Genomic DNA, 25,914 nt, shown 5'->3' on the forward strand with positions numbered 1-25,914 from the left:
CGTGAAGCTCACTTATTTCCAATAATGTGTAAACTCCCAAGACACACATGTTTAAGGAGTTGCAAATAGCTGTGTGCAGAACTAGAAGGCTACATTGGGAAAGAGGTATTTCTTTCAGTTGGTATACATGCGTGCCCTTGAAAGGCCACTGATTTGAATAAATATTAAAATTATATATGTTTGAAACAATTTTAATGGGTTCTGATAGTCATAGTGTGGTTCTGTGATTAATTCTGAAAAAAAAACCTGCAAGGAGTGACTGCAATTTGTACAAAGGGATTTTGTATTGAAGGGCTACTTAGATTTAGTTAGATGTCCTCATTCGTTCTTGCTGTGCAGGCATTTCTAGATCTCTTTAGGTACAGTAGAGCATGGAGTTTTGAAGAACAAGGCCATTCCCTTAAATATGGTGGGTTTATCAGAGTATGATTGGTTTACTCGCATCTTTAGATACAAAGTTGTAATTTCTTGAAGAATTTTAAAGGTGTTTTTTTAGATAGCAGAAACTATTACGGTCCTCCCTTCTGCTGATACGGGAACGTGGCATCCTTGTTAGTGTTGCAGAATAAGGTGCCTGGACAAAAAGGTGAATGTTGGTGTTTCAAGAGGAACCTGCTCCATGCTTTCTGTCTAGGTTGCAGTCTCTGGTTTCCAGGGCTTATTCTTTTATTGGATATAATGGCCGTATTGTAAAGGATAGAGGAGAGTTATTAAACAGGTTCATGTTAAAAGTGGATTGTACTTCTGGGCCTTACTGAAGTGTTTTTTCCTTTTAAAGATGACATTGCGATTCTCACCAAGTTCAAGCCGTCGCGGTCAGAAGGTATTGTACTAACCAGTGTTGCGTCATCCTCCCTCTTGTGTGTGTCCTCTGTCCCTTTTTGTTTTTTTATCCTACTGACAGCCTCTTGGAAATCAAACTTAAGTTTGTATGAGTCATTGATATCACATATGAGCCAAGCTTTTTGCAATGTGGTATACAAGTCAATTTTTAGCTATCTGTGGGCAAGTCTTGGTTAAGAACTAATTGTGCATCTTTGTTCCTGGTGCTTGTTGCAGTTCTGGGTTGCGGCTCCTTTATGCCTTCCTACATGACTTGGACATGGATTTCTTATATTGCTTAGGAACCTGTTTATATGTTTTTCAAGGAGTGAACATATTAAGTATGTTGTACTTCTCAGTTAATACATGTTTTGCATTCTCTTTTTGCCGTCTTGTGTGCTGCACTAGGGTTATTCAGTTTCACTCCCCTGGAGCAGATACCAAGAGGATTTGCATCCACAAGTTGCCTAAGTAATCAGCTATAGAATCATAGAATCTTCATAGTTAGAAGGGACCTTTGAGATCATCAAGTCTAACCATACACACACAAAAAAACCCCCTACAATCTCTGCCACTAGAGCATGCCCTGAAGGGCCACATCTAGACGTTTCTTAAACACCTCTAGGGATGGTGACTCAACCCCCTCCCTGGGCAGGCTGTCCCAGTGCCTGACCACTCTTTCAGTAAAGTAATTCTTCCTAATATCTAACCTAAACCTCCCCTGCCGCAACTTCAGACCATTTCCTCCGGTCCTGTCATTATTCACCTGGGAGAAGAGGCCAACACCCACCTCTCTCCAGCCTCCTTTCAGGTAGTTGTAGAGGGCAATGAGGTCTCCCCTCAGCCTCCTCTTCTCCAAGCTAAACATGATACTGGGAATGCATTTGAAATGTAGAAATCTGAATTGCGCTTGTTCCTGAGGTTAAACTTTCACAACTGCAGAAAGGAAATCCAGAAAAAACAGACACCAAGGCTGCTGTTGTAGGCCGTGGAATCAGGTCAAGTCCTCTCAGCAGCATAGGCAAATTGAATGTTACTGCTCCAGGGACAAGGTGCCAGGCTGCTTCTGCCATGGAGGGTTGTGTGACCAAACGTTTGGGCTTTCTGCTCCTGGGATGGCTACCTTTGGCCAAAGCTGCAGCAGCCACCTGCTTCCCAGGGCTGTAGGCAGAGCAGGCAGCAGAGCATCATGGTGAGGATCCCTTTCTTCTATCGGGCAGTGGTCTGCTCTCCTGCGCAGCACTCTATGAAGCTAGACCCTCTGTTTAGGAATGTTCTTGCAGAAGCAGCTTCTCAAGTAAGTTAATCTGAATATTGTGTTAGCTGTTTTTTGAGTCAAGACTTTTGTGTTCTTACTATAATCTTCTCCCATTATGTGCCATTTGTTTCTCATATGTGTTAAACGCTTGTGCTGTGTTGGGAGGTGAAGTGAATTCAGTTCTGTGCTGAAGCTGTTCCTGTAAACCTTTTCTGTGTTTGGTGGTCTGTCTTACAGTGTAGTCCCTGTAGCATTTGTAATACATTTGGGCAGGCAGAATGATCCCAGATTATTTACTTGCACGCTAACTTTTTAGATCTGACTTAACACTGGCCTCTCAATTTGTATCAGCATATGCAAACATCTTTCTACAGATGCTGAATAAAACTTAAGTGTTCAAATTATATCAACTAATACAGATTTTGCAGGCGCAGTTTGCTTTAGCAAAATGGCATGCAACAACTTTGAATGTCTGAGCATTCAGAAACTTCTTCACTGTATGTTATATACTATTATATACTATCGCCCAGTTTCTCATCGCATCATACGTACAGTTATAAATTACAGAGACCTTTTTCTGTAAGTGAATTTAGACAAAGCTTGAGAGGATTTTGTTTCCTCTACTTTTTTTCTTTCAATACTTCCTTGCTGTTTGATGGAGAAAGGAGTATGACGAATCCTTTTTTTTTTTTTTGAAGAAAGAGGCAACTTTCTTAGGTGCCTGCTCTAGGTTGTGATGAGCTGTTTTCAAAACTGCTTATCCTTTCGCATTGGTGGTAGAGCTGTTTAGATGCCTGATTTCGGAGACTGGTCTGTCTGTCTAATCAGCAGAGACATGGTTGTTTACAAAAACTTGGAGCAGGAGCCTAGTTCATGGGTTCTGAATTGCTCTCCGGAAGGAATTGTTGACACAGTAGGTCCAGAGCCACAAACCCAGCAAACATCTCAGTGTGATTTAGGGATCTGAAGATATCCAATATGATTTTCCCCTATAATGTTAACATTTAAGTAACAGTGTCCTTGGTGGACTGACTATATTTGCAGCAAAGTCGTGTTGGGAGTTCAATAGTGTTGTTAAAATGAAGGTGGTGTTTTTTTGTTGTTTTTGGGTTTTTTTTGAACAAGAAGAATCTTGGTAATTTAAGTTGACATTACTGTTCTTGATCCTGTCTCCATATCTCCATTATGTGGGCGTCTGTAATCTTGAGATTATGCACCATTAATCCCTTAGCAACACAAAAATAATTCAATTTCTAGCAAGCAACCCCAGAGATAATTGAACTTTCAAAATGGAGGCAGGAAAGCTCCAGATGTGAGACTTTCACAGTCACCTATCAGACATTTAAGACAAGAAGGAATTTTATCTCATCAAATATGTGATGCTGACAGATTTTTGTTTGTGGCATTTAAAAATGTATTTCTGTGACTGCAAGGTTACAACTAGATAGTACTGACTGAGTGTATTGTGTCTCGCAGTGTTTTTTCCCTTCAAAGAACCATTCTTGAAGACTTTATGTAGCTGAGTACTGTTTTCCAGCTTTTGCCTTTGCTTGTTCATAGTTCCACGCTTTCAGGGTTCACTTCATTTTCAGATACGATCATACTTGAAAATAAGGAATGTATTTATGTGAATCTTTCTTTCAATGTTCCTTAGGGGAAGAATGCAATGGACCTTTATGTGAAACTATTTCAACCACAGGATCAGAAGCCCCAAGCAGCTCTGAGGTAAGGTACAGTACCGATGGCGTTAACATACTGGTGGTAGGAAGAAAAATGAACAGTCTCTGTGAAAGGCAGAATTAGTCTTAAAAATATTTCTTTTAGATTATCTTGTACCTTCTTTTTTGTCCACGCAAACATTTTCTTCCTCTAGTGTTCTGAAGGAGCAAACCCATGAAAGTAACACTGCTACTCATTGAGCGTTTTGAGAGATTTCTGCATGTTAGCGCTACAACACAATAGTAGTACAAAACGGTGTTTCCAGTATCAGTCTTGAAATGAGAATCACATGATCATATAATATTTTGGCAATTGGAAAAACATAATGCTTCTGCACAAACCCAACACTTTGTTTTTTGCTCCATATTGTATTGCTGGCTTGCTAGGGAATTTAAGGTACTTCTGCGTTCCTCTGCTCTAGGAACTTTTTGACAGTGCAGCAAGATTTATGAGAAAGCAAATGAAGATTTGAGTTATAAGGATACCTCTTCCTTTCAACATGGGCAAAACAAAAAGTATCATCAGCTATTCTTTTTTTCACAGTACTTCATTGCTTAATACGTACAGTACACAATATCTTAAATAGATAGCAGTGTGTGGTTACTATTCAGTTAAGAAACAGATTTAAAAAGAATATTGAAAATATGCAGTCTTGAAATTGGCATTTTATTTTAATTTCTATTGTCTGATTTCTTTATTATGGTTATTATACGCTTAGAGGAAGATAGGAAGAGTTTTAGATAGGAAAAGAAATAGTTGCTCTGTCAAAGTAAAGAGAACTCATCAGAAACGATGTCTTTTGAATCGAGTGTTGAAAAACTGTAGCTGTTCTGCTGAACGTCTTTGGAGTAAAACATGTCCTCACCTACCTCTAAGAGGCAAATTTGGAGATGGCCCTGTGAAGACAGAACTTGGAAGTGCTTCCTAGATTACACAGGTCTTCATCTTGTTAGCACATGCAACCATATCACCTAAAAGTTTTCATAAATCTATTGGTTCCATCTTAAAAATTGTTAGTATGTTCACCCTGCTGCTTTCTCAATCTACTGTGGGAGTTGTAGTAATCTCTTTCTCCTGGAAAATTCTCAGTGAAGAGCCATATCAAATACTTCACTGAACCCTGGGCAGATACGATCTCAAATTACAGCGTATGACTCATCATACCATGATAAGCTTCAGAGTCTGAAGCAGATTTCGAGTTCCTTTTGAGTGTCTCTGAGTAGATGGAGATGACCTATTTCACCAAAGCCTGAAAGAATTCATTTCATGACTTAGCACACAGGAAAAGGCGTGGGAGAAAGGGTGCAACGCATGTGTCTTATGTAGAGGCATGGGATTTGTAGAGACAAGGGATATGAACTTTGTTTGAAGGGTGAAAGATTCGCGATGAGGTAGAAAAGGAGGGTTTGATCTTCAGCACTTTCTTGTCTGGGAGGTAGTCTCTTTATGAAACATATCCCTGGTTACCCTCTCAAAAATCTCTCCTTGGTAACTTCATGCTGTCTTTTCTCATGTTTTCTACTTATGCGTGTTCCTTACATAATTTTTTTTTCTTCATAATTTGTTCTTAAATGTCACAAAGTATTGTCATATTAGCCTGTAGTTGGCTTGATGACTCTGGGATTTTTGTTTTGTTATTTTCCTCTCTCCCTCTGAGAAGAGAGGGCTTATTTGGCCTTAGATACTTTATTTCTCCAGATCAGCCGGTTATCTAATGCTTGCTTACATTTAAGTTAGTGTTTTTCTGTGCTTTGCATTATCCTACCCCATGTCTCCTGATATAGTTTCATTTATCTGATTTTTGCTTTCTATGCATTAGGCAGGCATAAAGTTACAGAGTTAATCTTCTTGCCCAGTTTCACACTCTTATCAGCCATGACAGGCTTAGTTCTTGATGATTAATGTCCTAGATATTCAGGTTAAGTCTCTCCTTAAAGTCTTTCCATGAGTTCATTCCAATAGTAAGATAGCCCTCATTTTTTTCATATAGTGCTAATCCTTTATCTTCATGTGTTGTCACAACTTGTTTTCTTCTCCACAAACTGGAAGAATTTCTTTTCCCTCAGTTCTGCGCTAGGCTGCCTTTTGTCATCCTTGATGCATTCCCATAGAATTGAGCAGGGTCATCTCTCTTGGCATGAAAGACAATCCATGGTTTCTCCTCTTTTCGCCAAGACCCTCTTGAGCTCAGGTCAAAATGCTTTGTTCTTTTATTGAGAGATAGCACACTTCTCTATTTTATAATTTTACTCTGGTGATAGGTTGGTAATTTTCCTGTTACTCAACCGTGTACTTACCTTTGTTGCTGCAATTGGAAAATATGAACACTTGGAAGTCTTAAAACAATTTAAGTCAGGTAATTTTAAAACGGAAATGGAATTCATTCATAAAAAGACCATTGGGAAATAGTTAAATGAATTTGCATTCAGGTCACAACTTCATTATGCTTGGGTTGTCTTTTCTTTTGGAAGAGAAGAAACATGAAACACAATAACAGCATGCTTCTGCTCAGCAGTAGGGAGAAAAAGCTACGGCCTTATTGTTGATGTAGCAACAGAGGAAGGCAGAAAAAGAAATCTAGATTCAAACATGGAGAGCAGAAAATGTTACCTACCCATCATTCAGTGGCAATTTTTTTTCTTTTGTAATCTGTAAAGGAGTATGTGATTTGTACATAAGGAATGATGCAAGTTAAACAAAAATGAAGGTGAAAAATAGTCTGTGGTGAAGCCTGCCAACATACATACAAAAGTCGGATGATGTCCAGGACTCAGAAGCAATTGCGTCTCTAATCAGTGGTGCATTTGGTCCTTCCTTATGGCTTTGCATTTGTGCTCAAACCACCTGCTTCTTCCCTACTTTTATCCTGGTTTTTTTCTTTTATCTGCTTCTTGTTGAGTCTCCTTATTTTTTTTTTCTTTTTAATCTCCCACAAAAACAAAAGAAACAGGATCACTTGGAGTTCAACAGCTCTTCGTATTACAAGCCTTCTAGCACGCATCCTTTCCAGACCCTTTGTCATGCAGGGAGGCAACAAGATGTTTTCAGCAAAGAGCAGACTGGAGAGGAAAAAAAAAAAAAAGGATATGATAGGGATATTTTTCAAATAGCTGCTGCAGTGGGGACTGTTTCAAATTATCTTGTTGTTAAATCAGTAATTTGCAGACAGCCACTTCTCTTAGGGATAGGCAACTGTCCTAATTGAGTCTCTGTGTAGAATCTACCTGAATTAGTTTTTGTGGAGTTCCTGTTCCAAGAAATACATAAATGCCTCTGCAAGTCCTTTCAAGCAAATTGGAAAATGAATGAAATAAAACCTGAGAATCTGTTTTTCCTCTGTGCTTTATACTGGTGCAAAGGGAGAGCTAGAAAAAAAATATAATGGCACAGTTCTGTTTTGATAGCACGGTACATCTCTGTTCAGTGATTATCACTACTTGTTCAAGTGGCAGAGTAAACGAGGATGAGACCCACTGACAAAATAGCGTTCCTATTCTTAAGAGGGAAGAAGGTGAGATAAATAATTCAAGACTGGGAGAAAGGTTAAAAAATGGAATTTATATGAAATTTCCTGATAGTAAAATTTTAGGCCTTTCAAGTGGGATAATTGTAAAATTAGTACAGGTTTTATGGAAGATGGAATCACTAACTACATTGTCATTTATTGATATCTGTAAGAGGTGTATACTGAGGATTATTTGTCTATACTGAGGATTATTTGTCTGTCTGCTGTTCCAATTAAGTAGAATAAAGTCACTTAAAATGTTTGCTTTGTATATATGTGGACCTTGAGTTTCTCACCCTTATGAAAGTCAGGTGGTTGCACTATTCCCTGAGTAAAGCTGCGGGATTGTGCCCTATTTGAGCTGTGAGAAGGTGGGAATTAACTTTGCACACTTATATATGAAATTTTCACCTTTCTTGCTAATTTCACACCAATGAAACACTCACTAAAAATTCCTGTTAATCAGTATTTTTCCTTATTGTAACTTGAACATGAGAAAATCTGAGAACAAGCAGTTTTTGCTTAAACCAGGTTAGCAGAAGTAAATTGGTAGAGCGCCATCAAATGTACTAAAGCAATGCGTTTTACCAAAATTAGGGGTATGACAGATTATTTTTTTTGAGAGCAGCAGGTGCTGCAGGTGTTCCAAATGAATTGATTTATTTTTTTTTTCTGAAGAAACACTATCATAATTTACGTTACTTTTCATGCGTGTTCATTTTTTCAATTCAGACCAGTGTGTTTCAAGTAAAGAAAAATAAAATACCGTTATTAGTATTATGAAGACAGACCAAATCAGATCCAAAATCTAGAAGGAAATACAAAAAGGCTTCTGAGGAATATTTTGGAGAGAGAGCGCGTTAAAGATTGACAAGAGTAAATTCCAAAGTTTGAAGGATCAGCCCAACACTACTGCCACCGCTGCCAACCTTCTGCATTCTTGGTTTTCCCCTCAATGAAGTGGGACTGATGGAGTGTTTCTGAAGGCACTGGTTGGTTCTTGTTGTGGGGGTCATGCGTTATCAAAATTGGAGCACCTTTGTGCTGTACGTAGACTTTGGCATATAATGAAAAAGTGGTGTCTCTGGACAAGAGTTCTTACATTTTAAATGTGCAGGAAAAGGTATGTTTGGTATATCACCAGTTTTACAATACTTAACCCCCACGACTTGAGCTAATTAAATTCAGAGAGTTGTGCTGAGAGCAGAGTAAGTTCCCCAGTTTACCAGGACAGTGTTTCACAAAATGGAATGGGAACATGCAGTGGGGTTTTAGCAGCTGAATTCTGCCAGCTGTGTGTCTTCATCCCACAGTTCAGTGTGTCACTAAACCTATTAAAATTTTATTTTGGAGTGGAGCAGTGTGGGCAGCATATGGGGGTCAGTGCGTGGCTAAACCCCGAACTTACGTTTAGTCGTGGAGGAGGTGGGAAGCTGTGGGTGGGAGGAGGACAGGGTGGAGAGCAGATGGAAGGGGGCCAGCTTTGCTGGGGGATGAGCGTGCAATGGAGAGGTCAGGAGCCGCAGGGCAGCGATGAAAAGCAAGGCTGCGCTTTCATTGATGTCAAATTCGTACGGTACTTCAAATGGCAGATAATTTCAGTGCATAACTGGAGGAAAAACTCACCACTTAAGTGTCTCATCCCTTAGATCTCTACAAATAGTGCAGGTTTTTCCAGTAGCAGCCGTGACGCGAGGATTAGACTTCTAAACCCAGTTCAGACTATCTTAGGGTAAGAGCACAGTGCAGCTATTTATATTTGCACTGTTTCTCACGTGGATTCCTTGCCAAAAACCAGATCGATCTTTCTCTGTTTATTTGACTGAATTCTGAAAAGGGCATTTTTTGTCTTATCTAGATAAGCAAATACTCAGAGATGGCATCATTAAGAAAGAATGTAAAGATGTGTATATGTATTACTTGCAATGTAAACAGGAACAAAAATAGCGTGTTTGTTTCCCAAAATTATAGGAGTGGACCTGTGTGGTTTCTCTCAAGAAAAATTGCGATAAAAGTGAAAAATACTCATTTCTAATTTCAAAAAACATAGACAGTACTTTTTGAAAACTGGATTATGGGAAATACACTTTTTGAAATATTACAACTCTAAAACAACGAATGATGATACAATAATGAAATGGAATTGGTATTCTGCTTCTGTTGGAAGTCAATTTAATTTCATAGAGAGCTGTCATATTTTCATAATGCGCTCACCCTATTTGGTTGCACTGTTTTAACCTGTCTGTGTTTTGTTTTCAGTAGCAAAACAAAGGCACAGTGTGAGAAATACTGGACTAACAGAATGAGATATTGAGAAACAGCTTCGGTGTTACAAACCATTATTCATTGCACTACCGAAGCCTGATCTCAAAATCCTTTGCTTGTCCAAGCCCACGGACGCGTCTGTGGAGGGTAACTGTGCTCTGCAGGGTCCTCTGCTGTTGATGTCCCTGTCACCCCTGTGCGGAGTCGGACCAGAGGACGTTGCAGCACCCTCCGGGCCCACATACAGGAAAATAATGAGCACCCAGATCTTCTACAATTAAAAGCAGGGTAGGGCCCCACCAGGCTTGAATCCGAACTGGAAGCTGGGAAGCCCTCGCTAGTCTCATTAAGCATAGCTACTACAATTACTGATACCAATTTGCCTTGTCTACGCTATGAGATTAATGATTTGCCTCCTCGCATTTGTCTTCCTTCAGTTCACATGGTGTAATTTAAGTTTGTATTGAAAAAATAGCTAAGTAAGGGATGTCTCGCTTGTTCTGAATGCGAGTGCAGCCATCTGTGCTATGTACGTTTTCTCTCTTTGCTATTAACGTAACAAAAAGTGCTGTTAAAAGTTGTTCTTTATCAGCTTGTAAACAGAAAGCAGTGCCGGGTTGTTTAGGCTTTATTTTTTATAATGGAAATAGTGAGGAATACTGTGTAGCTTTTAATAAAAGTTATTCTTATTAACATCCGACAGTCATTACGGGCTGCGTAAAAGTCAGTGGTGTAGGCCAGAGACCCAGCTCATCTGGGGAAGCGGAGGTTTGTTTAAACTTTGACTACCTAGACCAAACATCCACCTGTCACTCAGAATAGTTTTTCAGCAACTTACAAGCAGCAGCTACACTGTTTCTTCTGAAATAGCCTTTTATTTTAAAGCATCCTTTGCATCATCGCTAACAACATTATGTTTTTCCCGTGATGCCACTGGCAGGGCCTAAACAGCACTGAGACTACTTTACTCATCCCTGAACATCAAGTGGTAAGCAGTAAGCAATATTCATGCTTCCTTGCATGAATTTGTGTGGCGTCTTCTATTACCGTATGCCAACAAGTCCCTCACCAGAAAATTTTCCAGTTTCAAGGAAGCCATCCTTCCAAAAAGAATTGTTTTTCTAGCACATAAAAATGAATGTGGCTTTTGAGTTTATTCCTGGTGATGGCTTAAATGATAAATTCAAGCAAATCGAAAGGATAACAGACAAAATTGAAAAGTTAAGTATTGGTGGAGTAAACTGGAAAGTTTGCTTTTTTTATCATTGTTTTGGTTTGATGGGATATAAGAGATATTCTGACTATGGTGTTATTAACAAATATGGGCTTCCTTTTTATCATAATAATCTGGAGGGCTGTCTGAGTCAGCATGATACTTTTAAAATGTTTTAAAGAGCAAGAAACAAACACTGACACCATTGGAAATGTATTGCCTTTTTTTTCTTATTGTAGTAAGTAATAAGGAAAGGCTCAAAACAGCCTCTTACTGAAATTCACAATTTCAGACAAGAGAATGTTATTAATTGTCAAATATATCAGAAGACTTAAAATAACCATTATTCTTTTCTGGAGAAAAAAAACGTGCAAAAATTAATTTAAGATACCTGAAGAAGTACATGCTGAGGTATATTAAAACTGTCTGCTTGCTTACGTTGGGCTCTGGTGTCTTACATTAACACATATGCTCTCTTAGCATATTTTTTTATTTTTCTTTGTTCTGTTCTTGTTTAATGTGTTCTTTTATCCAGAGAGGCATTTTCTGCGCATTTCAATTTTAGTGCGAACATCTCGGTGTCTTAAACTGCTTTGAAATGCATGTTTTCAAGCTTTCAGATTTTCACGTGGTTCAAAATTGAAACACAAGTGTGATAACGGTGCAAAAAGTAGCTTGCAAGTTTTAGCTACAAGAAATACTGGGGTTTTGTGTTTCTATTAATGGGGAAGGTTATGGTTTTGTACGCAGCTTTGTAGCCTGCATGAAGCATAACTGGAAATGGGGATGTGTGGTGTGAAGAGTGTTGCTCTTTGAAGTGGGTAAAGCACTCCAGTTGCGTGGATTCCTCCAAGGAAGAAATACTGAAGAGAACCTCACGCGAAGGTGATCTCTGGTGTAACGAGAACCGAATTTACTGTGCGTGAACCAGGAGTTTGCCTTTTTGATTTTCAGTAGAGTGCCTGTATATTTTCATATGTTGCGGAAGTGCATTTCCAGGAGCTCTTTCCTTTTGGAAATAAATTTTATCAAACAGTTATATTTAGCACAGCAGCACTTTAATCGGCGTGTTTCTCCTATAGCTGTGAAAATGTTTAATTCTGTGAAAAGGGGGCTATATAAATATTTTGTGTGAGCTGGGGATCTAAGTGAAGGTGAAAATTTTGTTTTTAAGCCATTGAATGTTTCCTACTCTTGCAATTTTGAAGGATTTTCTTGTATTTTGATTCAGCTTTCAAACCCTGTATATTTTTGTCCATTTCCATATTCTGAAAATTTTTCTGCAGTGGATTGTTAATTCGTAAATTTTGTAATTTGTAATAGTTATTTTTGTTTGTTACATTGTCTGTGATTAAAAACTAATTTGCCTGTATGATTATCAAAGGTATGTAGTAAATAAAATAATTCTGACTGAATGTTAATCTGAAAAGTATTGCTCTAAACCGAGTTCCTCTGTCTTTGAAGTACAGCCGTGGAGAGGGCAAGGATACGTAGTAGCAAGGTGTAGTTGGAGGAAGCTCCATTGCCCGCAAGGAGAGAGCTGTGCTAAGTGCCCTGTAAGGACATAAATTTCCTCCTAGGTGGATGGCCAGAAATAGAAATCCCTCTGAGTCCTGGGGAGATATACAGGATTAAATCATTCAGGTATAATCTGCAAAATATATTTGCTCTTCAGGTACTGTGAGATCAGTAGACCACCAAGGGCGAGCTGATTGTCCTGCCCGAGGTCAGCTCTCCGTGTGGTTTGGTGGGTGAGCAGGGCCACGGAAACGCATTCGGAAGCCTCTTCAGCTTTCATCCCAAGTTGTTTCTCTGAAGCCCTTTCTGTTAGTTTTTAGCAGTTGACGCCACATCCAGCGGCTCGCTTTCCCCTCTCCTGTTCGTGGTGGCTGGCTTGTTTGCCTTGGCCCTGGAGAAGCCTCTCTGAGCCACCTGTGGGAGCAAGATGGCCAAGGCCTGCTCATCAAGTATTTAGCACCGTGAGAGTGTTGCTGGGTTTGAATGTAGCCTGCGACCACCAGCCAGCATTTACACGCTTTACCCAAACCAGTTCGGGCAGAACCGAACATGGGGTGTTACAGCCTTACTTTGTCTTGAGCTGTGCTTTGTTTATTTCCATACTGATGTCTTGGTCTTCTCCTGTAACCCCTCCTGTTTGAGTCAGGGTTTCCTACTGCAGGGCTTTAGTTCATGTCTAACGTGAGGATGCCCAGTCTAGATACCTGGAGGGTTGTTTGGTGGAACACAGTACCATACCCTGACCTAGATGTCTAGACAGAACATAACAGTTATGGGATAACTAGGACTATTAATATAATTCTGTATGAATCCACTAAGTTTGCACTTCTGTAGCCACACGAAAATTTAGCTCTTTATGATAGACCATTACAGCATTCGGTTAGCAGATCTGTCCACAGCCTATGAAATCACTTAGTTCTTACAGAGATAATTAGGCTACTAAAAATGGAGAGTTACTACAGGAAAATGGGAAGGTAGTATTTGTTTTTGAACACGTAGTTTTCCGTAAACTTGCTTTGTAGCTGATGGATTTATCCAACTTTTGGAAGCACTGGTAAATGCTAAACACTTGTGGTAACACCATTTCATGGAATCATATGGTGACTTGGATTGGAAGGGACCTCTGGAGGTCTCTAGGCCAGCCTCCTACTCAAGACAAGGCCGACTTCAGACTTGGATCAGGTTGCTCAGTCAGGGCCTTGTTTGGTCAAGCTGTCTGGTCTCCAGGAATGGAGATTATTCAGTCTCTCTGGGCAACCTGTTCTACCTGTTCCTGCTCAACCACACCCTCACATCCAGTTGGAATTTCCCTTGTTGCAACTTGTGGCTGGTGCCTCTTGAGTTTTCACCATACACCTTGAGGCTCCATCTCTTCTGTAATTCCTCATTGGGAATTCAATTATTCAAAAGCTTCTGCTTACTATCTGTGCTGCCTTGGGAAGTTTTAATTTGGTTACTTGTATTCCAGAAGGTACAGGTCATACAATATCTGCTCTGATGAGGTGTGACTTCATTTAATAACTGCAGGTGGTTGTCTAAGATCAATTAATTTGAATATGGTTCTAGAAAGAGCTGTTAAGAAATAAGATGTACTAATCCCTAATGTTTTATGATTCACTGATTCAACCAGTGCAAATTAGTAACATTTTATATATTTTAAACCTGTTAAGTGCACATTTCTGCACACAATTGCATGAATATGCAAGACCGATCTTGTTCTTCTTGTGAAATCCAAATGCAGTAAAATGGAAAGGAATAATTTACAGGTTTAATAAGTAGGACCATCACTATCCATGATGAATAATCCTATGTACAGAAGGAAAGAGAAGTGATGAGTATTCCCCTTCTCAAAGCAGATCCAACGATGACTACTGCATCTTCTTCAATTGCTAGTCAGGCCTTTAATGACTGAGCAGGATTCCGATAGATCTTAGAAAATGAGCAAACTTTGATGGCACTAAAGATAAAGTATTACTTCAATTGTATGGAATAATCTAATTATAACTGTGCTACCCAAAGAATTTGGGACGCTCCTTTGGCAGGAGGGTTTTTTTGAAGTAAATATTATTTACTGGGTTTTTTCCTTTGTGTGTATGGATTTTGTTAATTCAGTAGGACAATGTCTGTGCTCACACAATCTCTGTCTTTTTGAATTGGTATTTGGGGGGGTCTGTTTTTAAGCCAATTCCCAACATTGTAAGTTGTTACAGTGCACTTTGGGGTTCCCTTTCCAGTACTGTTGGTGCTACGTAGTTGCTGGTGTGGTTCTATGCATTAATGTAATTCATGTCTAAACAGTTGCAAATTGCTCATGGTCACAATTATATTTACCAAAAAAAAGACCCCAACAAAACCAACGTGTAAGCACAAAATAGAATAGGAAAATTCTGCTTCTTTTCTTCTATTGGATTCCGTAATTTTTGCGAGCCTCAGTCTTTCATGATTATGTGCTGCATTTGGAAGCAAAAGCATTTCTGAGGTAGTTGTCCTGATCTCAGTCCTTACAAAGTAGTCTGCTTTAATAGATCTGCTGGAAATATTTCTCAAGAAGAAAAACAACGAAAACCTCAACAGAATTGCCAAAGAGGGAAGGCGAGGAGAGGATTGTAGCATTTTCAGGAAATAATATCTTCTAGAATTTTTGTGTTACTCTGATTTGCAACACGGTGCCTCGTAGCTCCCCGAAGGCTAGGACAGCTTCAGAAGTACAGGGATTCTCCATAATGCAGGGATGGTCCAAGCAGGCTCCTGTCGGGTTTCAGCAGTTACCGGTGTGTCTAGTGAAGACACATAACATTTTGCAACACTATGGAACAATAGGGATTTTAAATTATTATTTTTTTTTCTACTAAATCTGAGCCTGTTTGAAGATAAATGCATGTCCTGGAGTATGTGGATATTATTGCTTGTAACTTTATCAGCTCTGGAATGACGTGGTTGCCATTTGTCTTTTTATGTCCCGGTGGGTCCAGCCTAACAGGAGCATGACGGAAACGTGTGCTCTGTTCATTAGCCAGTGTTTGTTTTGTTACCTTGGCGTTACATTCAAAGAAACTTTCTTATTGTTCTTTTTTAAAATCTGCTTAAGTATCCAAGTCATGGCAATTAGCAATTTAGGAGTCATTATTTTAAACTCCCCGAGTTTATTATCAAAATGGATGCCAGCACAGCTTTGACTTTAATAAAAAAGACATTATAGTCGTAATATTTATGGGTGCTTGTGTTTTTTCTAATAGTTGGAGGCTTTTCCTGGTTTTCTTAAGGGCATGAATTTCTGACTGTCTCTAGTTGGGGGGTATGTGCTCGAAGCAGTTGGTTTGGGTCTTGGAGAGGAACAACGGGCTTGCTAACTACTTGTTGGTTATTCCAGCAGAGTGGAAGGAGATATAATCTGTTCCTGAAGCAACGTCTCAGGGTAAAACAGTGATGAATGATATTGCAAGTGGCTTGGATGGCTGCAGTAATAACATGCTTCACTGTGTGGTGCCTGTTGTTAACTGGGTGCAAGGTTCACAGTTACAAAGTTCTTTGAGAAAGTGCAGAATATTTTTCACGTCCTTGCATGGCTTAAGAGAGAGAAGACAGTCATATCCCTCTGAATTGTTCTTTTTTGTTCCTACAATTCAGCCCTATATAAATACAATTTTCCTGATGGGCAGGAACACCACCAGCCTCCCTTAGCACGGAGTTAAATTTAGACCAGAGTATTGGCTTCTACGGACAGCACTTTGCTATATGAACCTCTAGTCAACCGATTTGGAAGAGCTGAATATTGATATGATAATAAATAATATTACCTAATATTATGTTAACTTCCCTAGGAGAGCGCAGTAATAGTCTTTATTTGCTTAACGTTAATTGCTGTAGCCTAATCAATGAAACAAATAAATGTTTTTATTACGACATTCTGGCATGCTGGTAAATGAAAATACGACTTTTAGTAGATCAATTAGAATACTAATTACCCTGTTCCATTGATACATTTTATTAGGTTTTATTATTTTTTTCCCCCCAAGAAAGTAAATACTCAATTTTGAACTGCAACCCCTGTATCATTTGTGTGCATTTTCATACGTAGTCATTGCTGGGACATATTTCTCTGTGATGGCTGGTTTAGTGAATCGTGTTGATATAGAAAAAAATGCATGGAATTTACTTTTTGCTGCCTGCTTCAAATCAATGAACTGTGCCCTAGCTGGCTTTTGTGTCGAGTGGCGTTTGACTAACTGCAGAAGAAGATTCATGCTGTCAAATAACGCTTGTCTTGGTCATTTATGACACACTGTAAAGACTGTGAAAGAATAAATGGTAGCATTGGTCACAGGTATTGCTACACTAACATATATTTATTCTTCATATACCAGTTATTTACATATAGCGTTGGTGCATATAAGTAGTTGATTTGGAAATTATTTTAACTGGATGTAGCCCTTGCACAAGTACATATTCAACTATGAAGAAACTGAAGAACTGAGGCAATTTGGGGAACTTCTGTGTCTTCTGTTATATTTTAGAGCAACAGCAATACCTGCTTTTTTTAATCGTCTGCCTGTATCTTCCACAGATTGATAAAAGACATCAAAGCAAAGATTCTATTTTCTTCAGGGACGGTGTCAGGAGAATTGATTTTGTTCTCTCCTATGTGGACGATCTTAATAAGGAATGGGAAAAAAAATTGGTAAGTTTGTCTTTTTGAGGTCCTCTTAATTCTTATCGACCATAACCTGAATATCAATTACTAAGCCTTTCAAATCACTAGACTCGGCTGGAATAGGACTTAGCTAAAAATTTTATAGCTGCGTAAAAAGCCATTCCAAGTACTGAAATTGCTGTGCAATTTACTGTTGTGTATTAGGAACCAGTTTTATTAGATTTTTGGGGCGTTATTTACTGAATTAATCACCCTCCTTTACTTAGGCTGGTCAATGTATTATACAATCAATGCAAAGTAATCCAGATGATTTTGCTTTCTATATTTTTCTTTATATAAAGCATAATATTTTAAAAAATAATAATTGCAGGGATTTTAATTATTTTGTTTTTTCTTTATTCGCTGCCTTCTTTCTGAGCCAGCAGAGGTTACATTTACAAACTAGTCTCTATAATATATATCTCCAAAGTCTGCTCTTAAAAAAAACAAACCAAAACAAAACAAAAACGACCAACAAACTTGTTTCTCGTGTAATCACATTATTTTGAAAGATAAGGCTTTCTGAAGAAAACTAATTATGCTGAGGCTTATGACAAAACGATGATCAAAACTCATTATTTGTGAAGTAAAGAACACTTCTCATCTATATCTTGTCATATTAAAGTGTTTCATAATTAAAAATTATAATTTCCTTTGAACAAAAGCTGCAAGATGAGGCTGTTCAAAAAAATCATGTACTGCTTACAGCCCTTTATGAAGGGAACACTGTTTTCATTAAGGACGTGCGTTGCCTGTATGCATCCAGTGTGGAACACAGCCCCTGCGTCATATTCTTGTTACCCTAAAAAAAGCAAGAAGCCCTGTCATCATCTCTGGTGCTTTTCCCAACCGAAACACCTCCCAGTGTGCTCTCCTGGGCTGGCCACGTGCAGGAGGTTTGCTTGGGAGACCAGGGTTACGCTATAGCTATGGTACCATAGGTTTATATAAAGACACTTCTTCAAAGCCACGCTGATTCTGTGTCAGGCTGTAATCCTTACTCGATTCCTCCTTCTGCCATTAAGCAAAATGCATTTAAAAAAAAAAAAGAAGAGACTAATTGGTGTAGAGAGGAAAAAGGTATCTATGCAAAATATGTGAAAGCAACTCTTAAAATAAACTTCCATTAGTCGTACTCAAATAACATGAGGGAAGAGATGGAGACTATTTAGGTAATGTTTGAAGTGGGGTGGAAAACAAGCCAGATGCTCAGTCGAGTCACTCATTCATATTGTGTGCAGCAGTTTCCTTCTCGTTGCTTTAGGGCTCGTTAAGGGGTAACAGGAACCTTTGCCAGACCAGAGGCCGTGTACATGGGTGTCATTATTGACTGAAGGATTCACGTGAGGAGAAACCCAAGAGCTAGTAGCTAATATTGTAGTTCCTCTTTGAGGTAAAAATACACTTAGTTAGGAAAAAACATCTCTCTTGCACAAAAGCAGAACATCAGGTTTGGTGAGATTTAATTCTGTATATGCCCGTTACACCCACAAGAGTTTACGGCCCCATGGAAGAAGGCATTTGGTCTGTGGCCCTGTGGCTCTGCAGTCACAGGATGGACAGGCATAAAGATACCAATGTTATTTTTCACGTAGTTCCTGAGGAATCTGCTAAGAAAATCAAATTTGCCCTATATTTATGTCCAGCATAGTCCTTCATACAATGAATATGCCTGTAAATCAATGCAGACTTCTTAGCGTAGAAGTACTGTGCTGTTGTCTTTGTGGAAATGAGACTTAAATAGTGATGCACTGCAGCCTTTGGAATTTGCCTGACATACTGTACTTGCTATTGTACAGTCGTTGCTGGAAAGAAATGTGAATTTCTTTTACTGTAGTACGATGAGACAGCAAAATGGAACAGCTAAGAATAGAAAAGTTCACAGGAAGAGAATAACAGTTATGACACAGGGTTTTGTTTCCTTGTCTCAAGGAAACAGCTTTATTCTGCATTTATAAGAAAGGGATGAATAACTTCTTTGTGTGCTTCAACACAGCCCTGATACAGATGTAAGAGGCGGCCTGTTCATCTTCTCCCTGGGCTTCATGCAGAACAAATGCATTAACTTCTTTTGATGTTCCCCAGAAACTTTCCAGCTTAAACTCTGTTTTGAACTTGCCTTCTATAAGCTACATGAATAAATCCTAACCACAAAGTCTCTGTAAACAAAAATTAGGATTACATTTTTGTGTAACAATACTTCTTATTTTTCCTCAAAGCCTCTAGCAGATAAGTGGAAATGTTTTACTTATATATGAAATGCATGTGAACATGGAAAAATTAATATAATTTAAAAAAATATCTAACAAATTATTCATGTATGACCAGGACATGATCTTTATTGTCCATAAATGTATTTCTTCACAAAATAGTCCAGAGCACAAGTCTTACAAGGACTGTCTGAGGGAGCTGGGGTTGCTTAATGTTCAGCCTGGAGAAAAGGAGGCTGAGGGGAGACCTTCTCGCTCTCTGCAACTCCCTGAAGGGAGGGGGTAGCGAGGTCAAGGTTGGTCTCGTCTCCCAAATAACAAGTGATAGGACAAGAGGAAGCAGCCCCTAGTTGCACCAGGGGAGTTTTACTTTGGATATTAGGAAAAATTTCTTCACAGAAAGGGTTATCAAACATTGGAACAGGCTGCCCAGGGAAGCGGTTGAATGACCATCCCTGGAGGTATTTAAAAGACAGGTAGACATGGTGCTGAGGGACATGGTTTAGTGGGGGTTTTGGCAGTGTTCAGTTAATGGTTGGACTCGATGATCTGAAAGGTCCCTTCCAACCTAGACAATTCTATGATCAGGACTCTGGGATCTCTGTGCGAAGTAACGTGTTCCTATCTTTACTGGAAGCAAAGTCCCCCTGTCCCCAGTGGGGCACGGAGCTGCAGAAAGAAATTTTATCTAGTCCTTTTCATCATCTCAGACAGAAACTTCAGCTTTCTCCCAGCCACCAGATAGCCCAAAGTTAGGGACCCAGGGGCAGCAAAAAGTCGGATGCTTGTTGCTCCTGCTGCACCCTGTTAGGCTGCCGGCTGGGAGAAGCTGCATCCCCAGCTCCGCAGGAGCAGCTGAAAACTGAGCTTGAGCCAAACTGGGCATCTTTACAGCAGCCTGGCTGGTATTTGCAGAAGGAAAGTGTTTGGCATCTCCTGCGTGTTCGAGGGCATGCAGAGCACCCCCTGTTACTAGCAGTAACAGCATTGTTGTCAAAAAACGGGTTTATAACAGTTGTCTATCTGTTGTCCTTGGGTATCTTATCGTGCAGTGTTGCATCTGCATCGGGCATGTTAGTACCGCTGGACTTTGGATCTTGCTTTGTTAATCTTATTGGGCTGGTTCATTACAGCCAAGCATGTGTTAGACGGGCAAGTTACAGCGTACGAGTATGCGGGATATCCCCAGCGGTGTTGGGAGAGGTGAATGCTCTACTGCTCCCTGCCCTACAGAGGCCACAGTGGCCTCCGAAAATGTGGTTTCAGTCTCTTACGGATGGTTTGGAGTGTCTTAAGAACTGTACTTAAATAAAACGTGAGGAAGGGCATTAGCCCACTATTACTGGTGTTCACTAATGCGATTAATTATGTTGTTTCCCTTGTCCCTCTGTGACTGCAGAGTGGCATCTGTAGCGGAGTCACAAATATATGCACCAGGTCTAGCGTTTTAGGTTTGGGCCAGTAAGCTTAAAATTCTTACAAGTACGTATTAAAAGAAAACAGCACTGGTCCAAGGGTACATTTTGTCTGTTTTAAGCCTTTGACAGTGACATGAGGAAATCCAGTATTTGGCAAGAAAAGGGGGAGTATTGTTTGGTTTTTTTCAGCAGCTGCAGCAGATTGATTGCTTTTAAAGATGGTTGTTTCAAGTGGCTGGAAAGTACAGCACATTCACAGGCGTTTCGGAGAAGGTGGCTTATGGGAAGAGAGCGAGGTGGTGAAATGAGCATAAATTCTATTAGAGCACTGCAATTTATCACGCTAAGTGTACAGAAAGGAAAGATCAGTGAGATGGGGCCAGACCCTTGGGCTCTGCCCGTTGTTCAGCTGCGCAGCCGGAGGAGGGGCTGGCTGGTGTCTCTGGGACAGAGAACCCTCCCAGCTGAGTCACTTGGCTCTTCTCCAGCGTTTGCCGGGGAAAGAACGCGCACCAACACGCTTGCTTTGGAGAAAATCTAATCCGGAATAGCACGTAGCTTTGGATACCGGGCTTGAATGTCAGCTGTTATATACCACTTTCGAATGTAATCATAGATCACCTTTTAGTTGTATTCTTCTCTGTTAGATCAGTGGGTCAGCAAACAAGAGTTCTCGGGTGTGTTTACGCAGGTGCATGTAGGCAGCTTTGGGGACAGACGAATTAAAAAGTAATGCATGGAATTGCATTTGCCCCCAGCATGCGCTGCAACTCAGGAATTACCACATCTGCAAGTTTATCTAGGCCAGCGTCTAATTTAAAATCTAATAATATTTGGCAAAATCAGATGCGAGAGGTAAAAATGCAAAGCCACTAACACTGGAAAATGTATCAACACATTTCAACGTAGATTTGAGGGCCATTAAAGCTGTTCTTCCGTTTGCATAAACTACTCAGATAAATGAACACGAACTGAAATGCAAAGCAGCCTATTTCTCGCAGACACACAGGGAAAGGAAATTGGCTGAAAGCGATGGTGTTTTGGATTTTTTAAGTGTATTTGAAAAATGTCATTTAAGACCTTTCAGTAGAGAACACGTCACACAGCATTGCAGGTTTTAGCTAGAAGAAAACGGCTGCTCTAGCTAGTGCTTTCTAAAGAGGCTAGGGCTCAATAGTTAGCTTAGCTTGTGGTTGTTCTGGCAGTTCTTCAGCACATTTTATATCATTAGAAAGAAATTAATTCAGCCTCCCAATGGGAGCAAAAATTCTACAGGGAAGGAGAGGAAGAAAACGTTCTTGCCTTAAGACACCACCTAGGAATTACCTGGCAAAACACGGAGTTCAAGAAGGGTCGCAGACTCCCAGAGATCACGCAGCCATCGTGCAGTGCCACAGGCTGGCCTCTTTATCTCTGCCTGAAGTCCACGCTGACTTTATGCAAGCTAAGCATATATAAGACTGACAAATCATCACGTGTAAGCTTATCTACTTTTAAGGTTGTGTTGTTTGTGAAGAATACCATTTGAATTGTCTGTAATCAGTACTTGAACTTCTGTATCGGGCATGATTGTGAAACCAGTAAACAGATGTCACTATAAGCCATCAGTCTTCCACGTGCTTCCAGAATTTTTCTTTTCATCTCAACGTTCTTTTAGAAATTTAGGTAAACTTGAACGATAACACACAACGCATATCACCCTCCCAAAGAATCAGAAATGCTCGAGACGCATGGCTTCGTTTCCTTCTCTGGCTAACAAGATTGGACAGTTTATGAGCCTGTTCCTAACTAATAAATAAGTTTCCTGTTGCTAGTTAATGCAGTTCCCGATGGGTTGCCATCGCCGGGCTGGCCTTCGCTCAGAAGTGGCCTGGTGTGCATCAGCTGGGCTTTCTTTCGGTCTTCCTTCTTTCGCAAAAGTCACAGAGCCTTAAGGGGTCGTCATCGGGGCAGACAGGAGGAGTGAAACGCGGTGAAGTCGTCAAAGCGAGTGATCAGTTAGCTGCTAACTTCGTCAGTTAATAAAGCGTGTTTCTTTCTCTTCAGGAAAGAAGAAAAGAATTTGAGAGAAATCTGAAAAAGGCTGGTTTGGAACTAGAAACGGAAGATAAGAAGGTAAAAAAGAAAAATGAGGACCAAAAAAATCAATCTGCAAATTATTAATCAGCGTGTACCACTTTGTTTCTTTGAGCAGAATTATCAATCATTCTAGGGGATTTCAGTAGCTTGTAACTAATTTAGGTGAAACAAGCTTAATGTGTTTATTGGAGTTATTTTTCCAATTACGGTCATAAGAATTGCGGAAGCAAAATAATTTTGATTCAGAAGGAAGTGATGGCTTTTGATTTCATAACAAAAAGAAAGTGGTTCCAAAATAGCTGTGACTTCAGTGAAACCCACATAAATGGGAAGCATGCTCACAGCTGGGCTGAATCCCACCTCACAAACAGTAACGTGTTTGCAAGTCAGTGGATGGATTAGCACGTGCCCGCTGGATGTTGTAATTAGGATGAGGAAGGACTCTGGTGTAATGACTTGGGGGTGTTTGATTAGTTTTCCTATTTTGTTTAATGACTGGAGAAGGTGGGATGCTGACTTCTTCAGTCAGCACGCTCAGTTTTGGGATGTTTTTGACAGAGATTGGTGGGGCGAAATAACTCTTGATGAAGTTTAGACTCTGTAGCCACAGGTGGGGGTTGACTGAGCAGCATGTTAGAACGACCTGCTGGTTGATGTTTTCTCCAGTGTGTGCAGAGGAACGCTAGAAGAGCATATACTGTGGGGGGAGGCCTGTGATAAGATTATTCATTATCGTAGCTGTGAGGCTGTAAATAAATAATCCCCGTTTCCCCCCTCCTTTTTTTTTTTTCTTTTAAGCTTTCAAAATTATATAAAAGGCAATACATTTTGTATTACAACTATTCTCCTAAATCTCACAATAAAGCACAGTTTAGTCTGATGTCCGATTTAACTTTCCTGGGGCAGGAATCTGAAGATGGCAAGATTTATTTTGTGAAGATCCATGCCCCGTGGGAGGTTCTGATCACGTATGCAGAAGTGCTGAACATTAAAGTTCCCATCAAGGAAAATGACATTCCCTCAACGGTGGAGAACCCCCTGGACTGTATGCTTGCACCGCTCAGGCTTCCCGAGAAGGTGATGCACCCCGAACCGGATTATTTCACGGCCCCGTTCAGCAAGGACAAGCAGGAGCTGTACCTCATTAACGACGAGAGCACTTTCTTCTCACCATCCATGAGAAACAGAATAGTACGTATGTGAATTTGTCCGATTGTATTTACATGTAGATTTACACAGAATGCAAGAAGGAGTATATAAACTGTGATATTTGTGGGTGAATATGAGGAAACCTAGATGCCTGTGCGTCTTTCTTACGAATCTGGAATAGTATTTGTTGGAATAGATGTTCTAGGTGTCTACAAGGTAAGCGTGCCCTCAGGGGTCTCCTGCAGGGTAGAGCCTTCTGAAGAAACACTTTTTGCTTTTGTGTATTATTCCTGCAGATTATACACAGTGCACAACCATTAAAGGTTTCTGTTAAATGGCCTTAAAGCAGGAAAGGTCTGAAATCCTTGTGTTTGAATCTCAGGTGAATTATATTCTCACACGTTGCCCATATGGAACAGAAGAAGGAAAGAAAAAATTTGGGATTAAGAGACTGCTAAATAACGGCACCTATTCAGCTGCATATCCTCTTCATGATGTAAGTATTTTAGCTTTCTGCTCCCTTGAGCATTTCCCAGTGTTTTTACTCTTTTACCTGCTGTGACATTGCTGTTTCCAGCAGAAATGAAAACACACTCAAACCCTTCCGTTTGTCCCAGTAATTTTGATTCTCTTTTGTAATACACGAGACATAGCTGCCAGCCCTGCTATTTGACTTTTATGTGCTGAAATGTCCTGTGCACGCGTACGGGAGCTGCGTTTCTAGGATATGTGTCAGTCACATAATGTGCTGAGATTTATTCCATAGTTTATTCCTGTTACATTTATGACAACGATTATGCAGTAACACATCAGAAAGATTATAACAAGGAACGAATCCCTACTGGAGATGCATACGCTCAGCAGTGTGTGCGTGTGTAGGGTGTGTACATACAGGTACTGTAGTTACATACATACGCAACCGCAAATACTGGGAATATGGTCAGGATGGTAACTACTGGTGTTTAGTTTTGCTCTAGGGTCAATTTTTAGTACAACATATATGGGTTTAGCCCTGAAATCCCTTGGAGAGAACAAGAGAGAGATGGGTTACTGCATTTTAGGGATTTTTTCTTTTTCCTTTTGAATGTTGTGTCTAATTTGTTGCTTAAATTCTCTCCTTGTTTTTGATAGTTATTTGAGATTTGACACAATGCTTTAGTGAAGGCAAATTGCTTATTTATATCTGTGAATTCTATGACAAGATATTCCTAAATACATTATATATATTTCTATTTTTAAATGTTTTCAAATATTGTGTTCTCCCTCAGAAAATGAAAAGAAATGGATGAATGGACATTCTTTAGATTTTCGGGGGGAAAGTTTAGCTGATCAGAGTCTAGGCTGTAGAAGACTAGTCGAGGCTGGGAAGTACTCTATGCTGTTGGGACTAGGAAAATCACTGATGATAAAAAGCAGTCGTACAAGAATCTCTTCTATACAAATACAACCAACCTTAAATGCTAAAAAATCATATGAAAAAATTCCAAAAGCATGAGACAGTCTCACAAATCATTGTCTAAAAAAATAACTATTTAACCTTTAAAAATATTTTAAAAATGCGAACTTTAGGTTGTTTAAATGTCTTGATTTCTATTTAGAAACCAGTTTTCATGCTTTTCTTTGTGATTGAGGAACATGCAGGGAAAAAATGAAAACCAAGATCACAAAAAGAATATTTGACATAACCAAATATTTCGAAAAGCAGAGTTCTATAATACAAAATAAACTTACAAGAGCTGTCCGAAACTGTGGTTATTTTGTGCTGTTTAATTTCTAGGAAACTGATGAATTTCTAAAATTTTCCTAGTAGTTGACAGGCAGATACATGATGGTGATGAACACCACTGAAATTAATTAGTGTCAGAATTTCGCGTTGCATGTCCTTGCATTACAGCTTGAGGAAACCACAGCATGGAGTACATCAGAGTGCTATGGCTGGAGGCACCAAACAACTTTAATTTATATCCCCTAGTTTACGCCTCTCAGTGAAATGCTTTTGGCTTTGCGATTTACAATGTGAACCTGATTCAGAAGTACAGAGAACAGGATTTAAATTTGCATTATGGGA

At 39.7% G+C, this 25,914-nt stretch overlaps 1 protein-coding gene across 8 annotated transcripts in view; it reads left to right on the forward strand.

The window, feature by feature from the left end:
- Positions 1-25,914, forward strand: part of ANO5 (anoctamin 5) — a 59,600-nt gene that overhangs the window by 11,972 nt on the left and 21,714 nt on the right. For 3 of the 8 annotated variants that reach the window (XM_054198835.1, XM_054198840.1, XM_054198843.1), the window contains exons 2-9: positions 779-823; positions 3,735-3,805; positions 10,510-10,557; positions 15,671-15,715; positions 16,865-16,978; positions 22,665-22,733; positions 23,604-23,888; positions 24,229-24,342. In XM_054198835.1, coding sequence (XP_054054810.1) covers positions 779-823; positions 3,735-3,805; positions 10,510-10,557; positions 15,671-15,715; positions 16,865-16,978; positions 22,665-22,733; positions 23,604-23,888; positions 24,229-24,342 — 791 coding nt within the window. The remainder of the gene's footprint in view (positions 1-778; positions 824-3,734; positions 3,806-10,509; positions 10,558-15,670; positions 15,716-16,864; positions 16,979-22,664; positions 22,734-23,603; positions 23,889-24,228; positions 24,343-25,914) is intronic. The other 5 variants (XM_054198836.1, XM_054198838.1, XM_054198839.1 and 2 more) reach the window with 5 other exon arrangements.

This window comes from Rissa tridactyla, chromosome 4 (genome assembly GCF_028500815.1).
Source record: "Rissa tridactyla isolate bRisTri1 chromosome 4, bRisTri1.patW.cur.20221130, whole genome shotgun sequence".
NCBI lineage: Eukaryota > Metazoa > Chordata > Aves > Charadriiformes > Laridae > Rissa > Rissa tridactyla.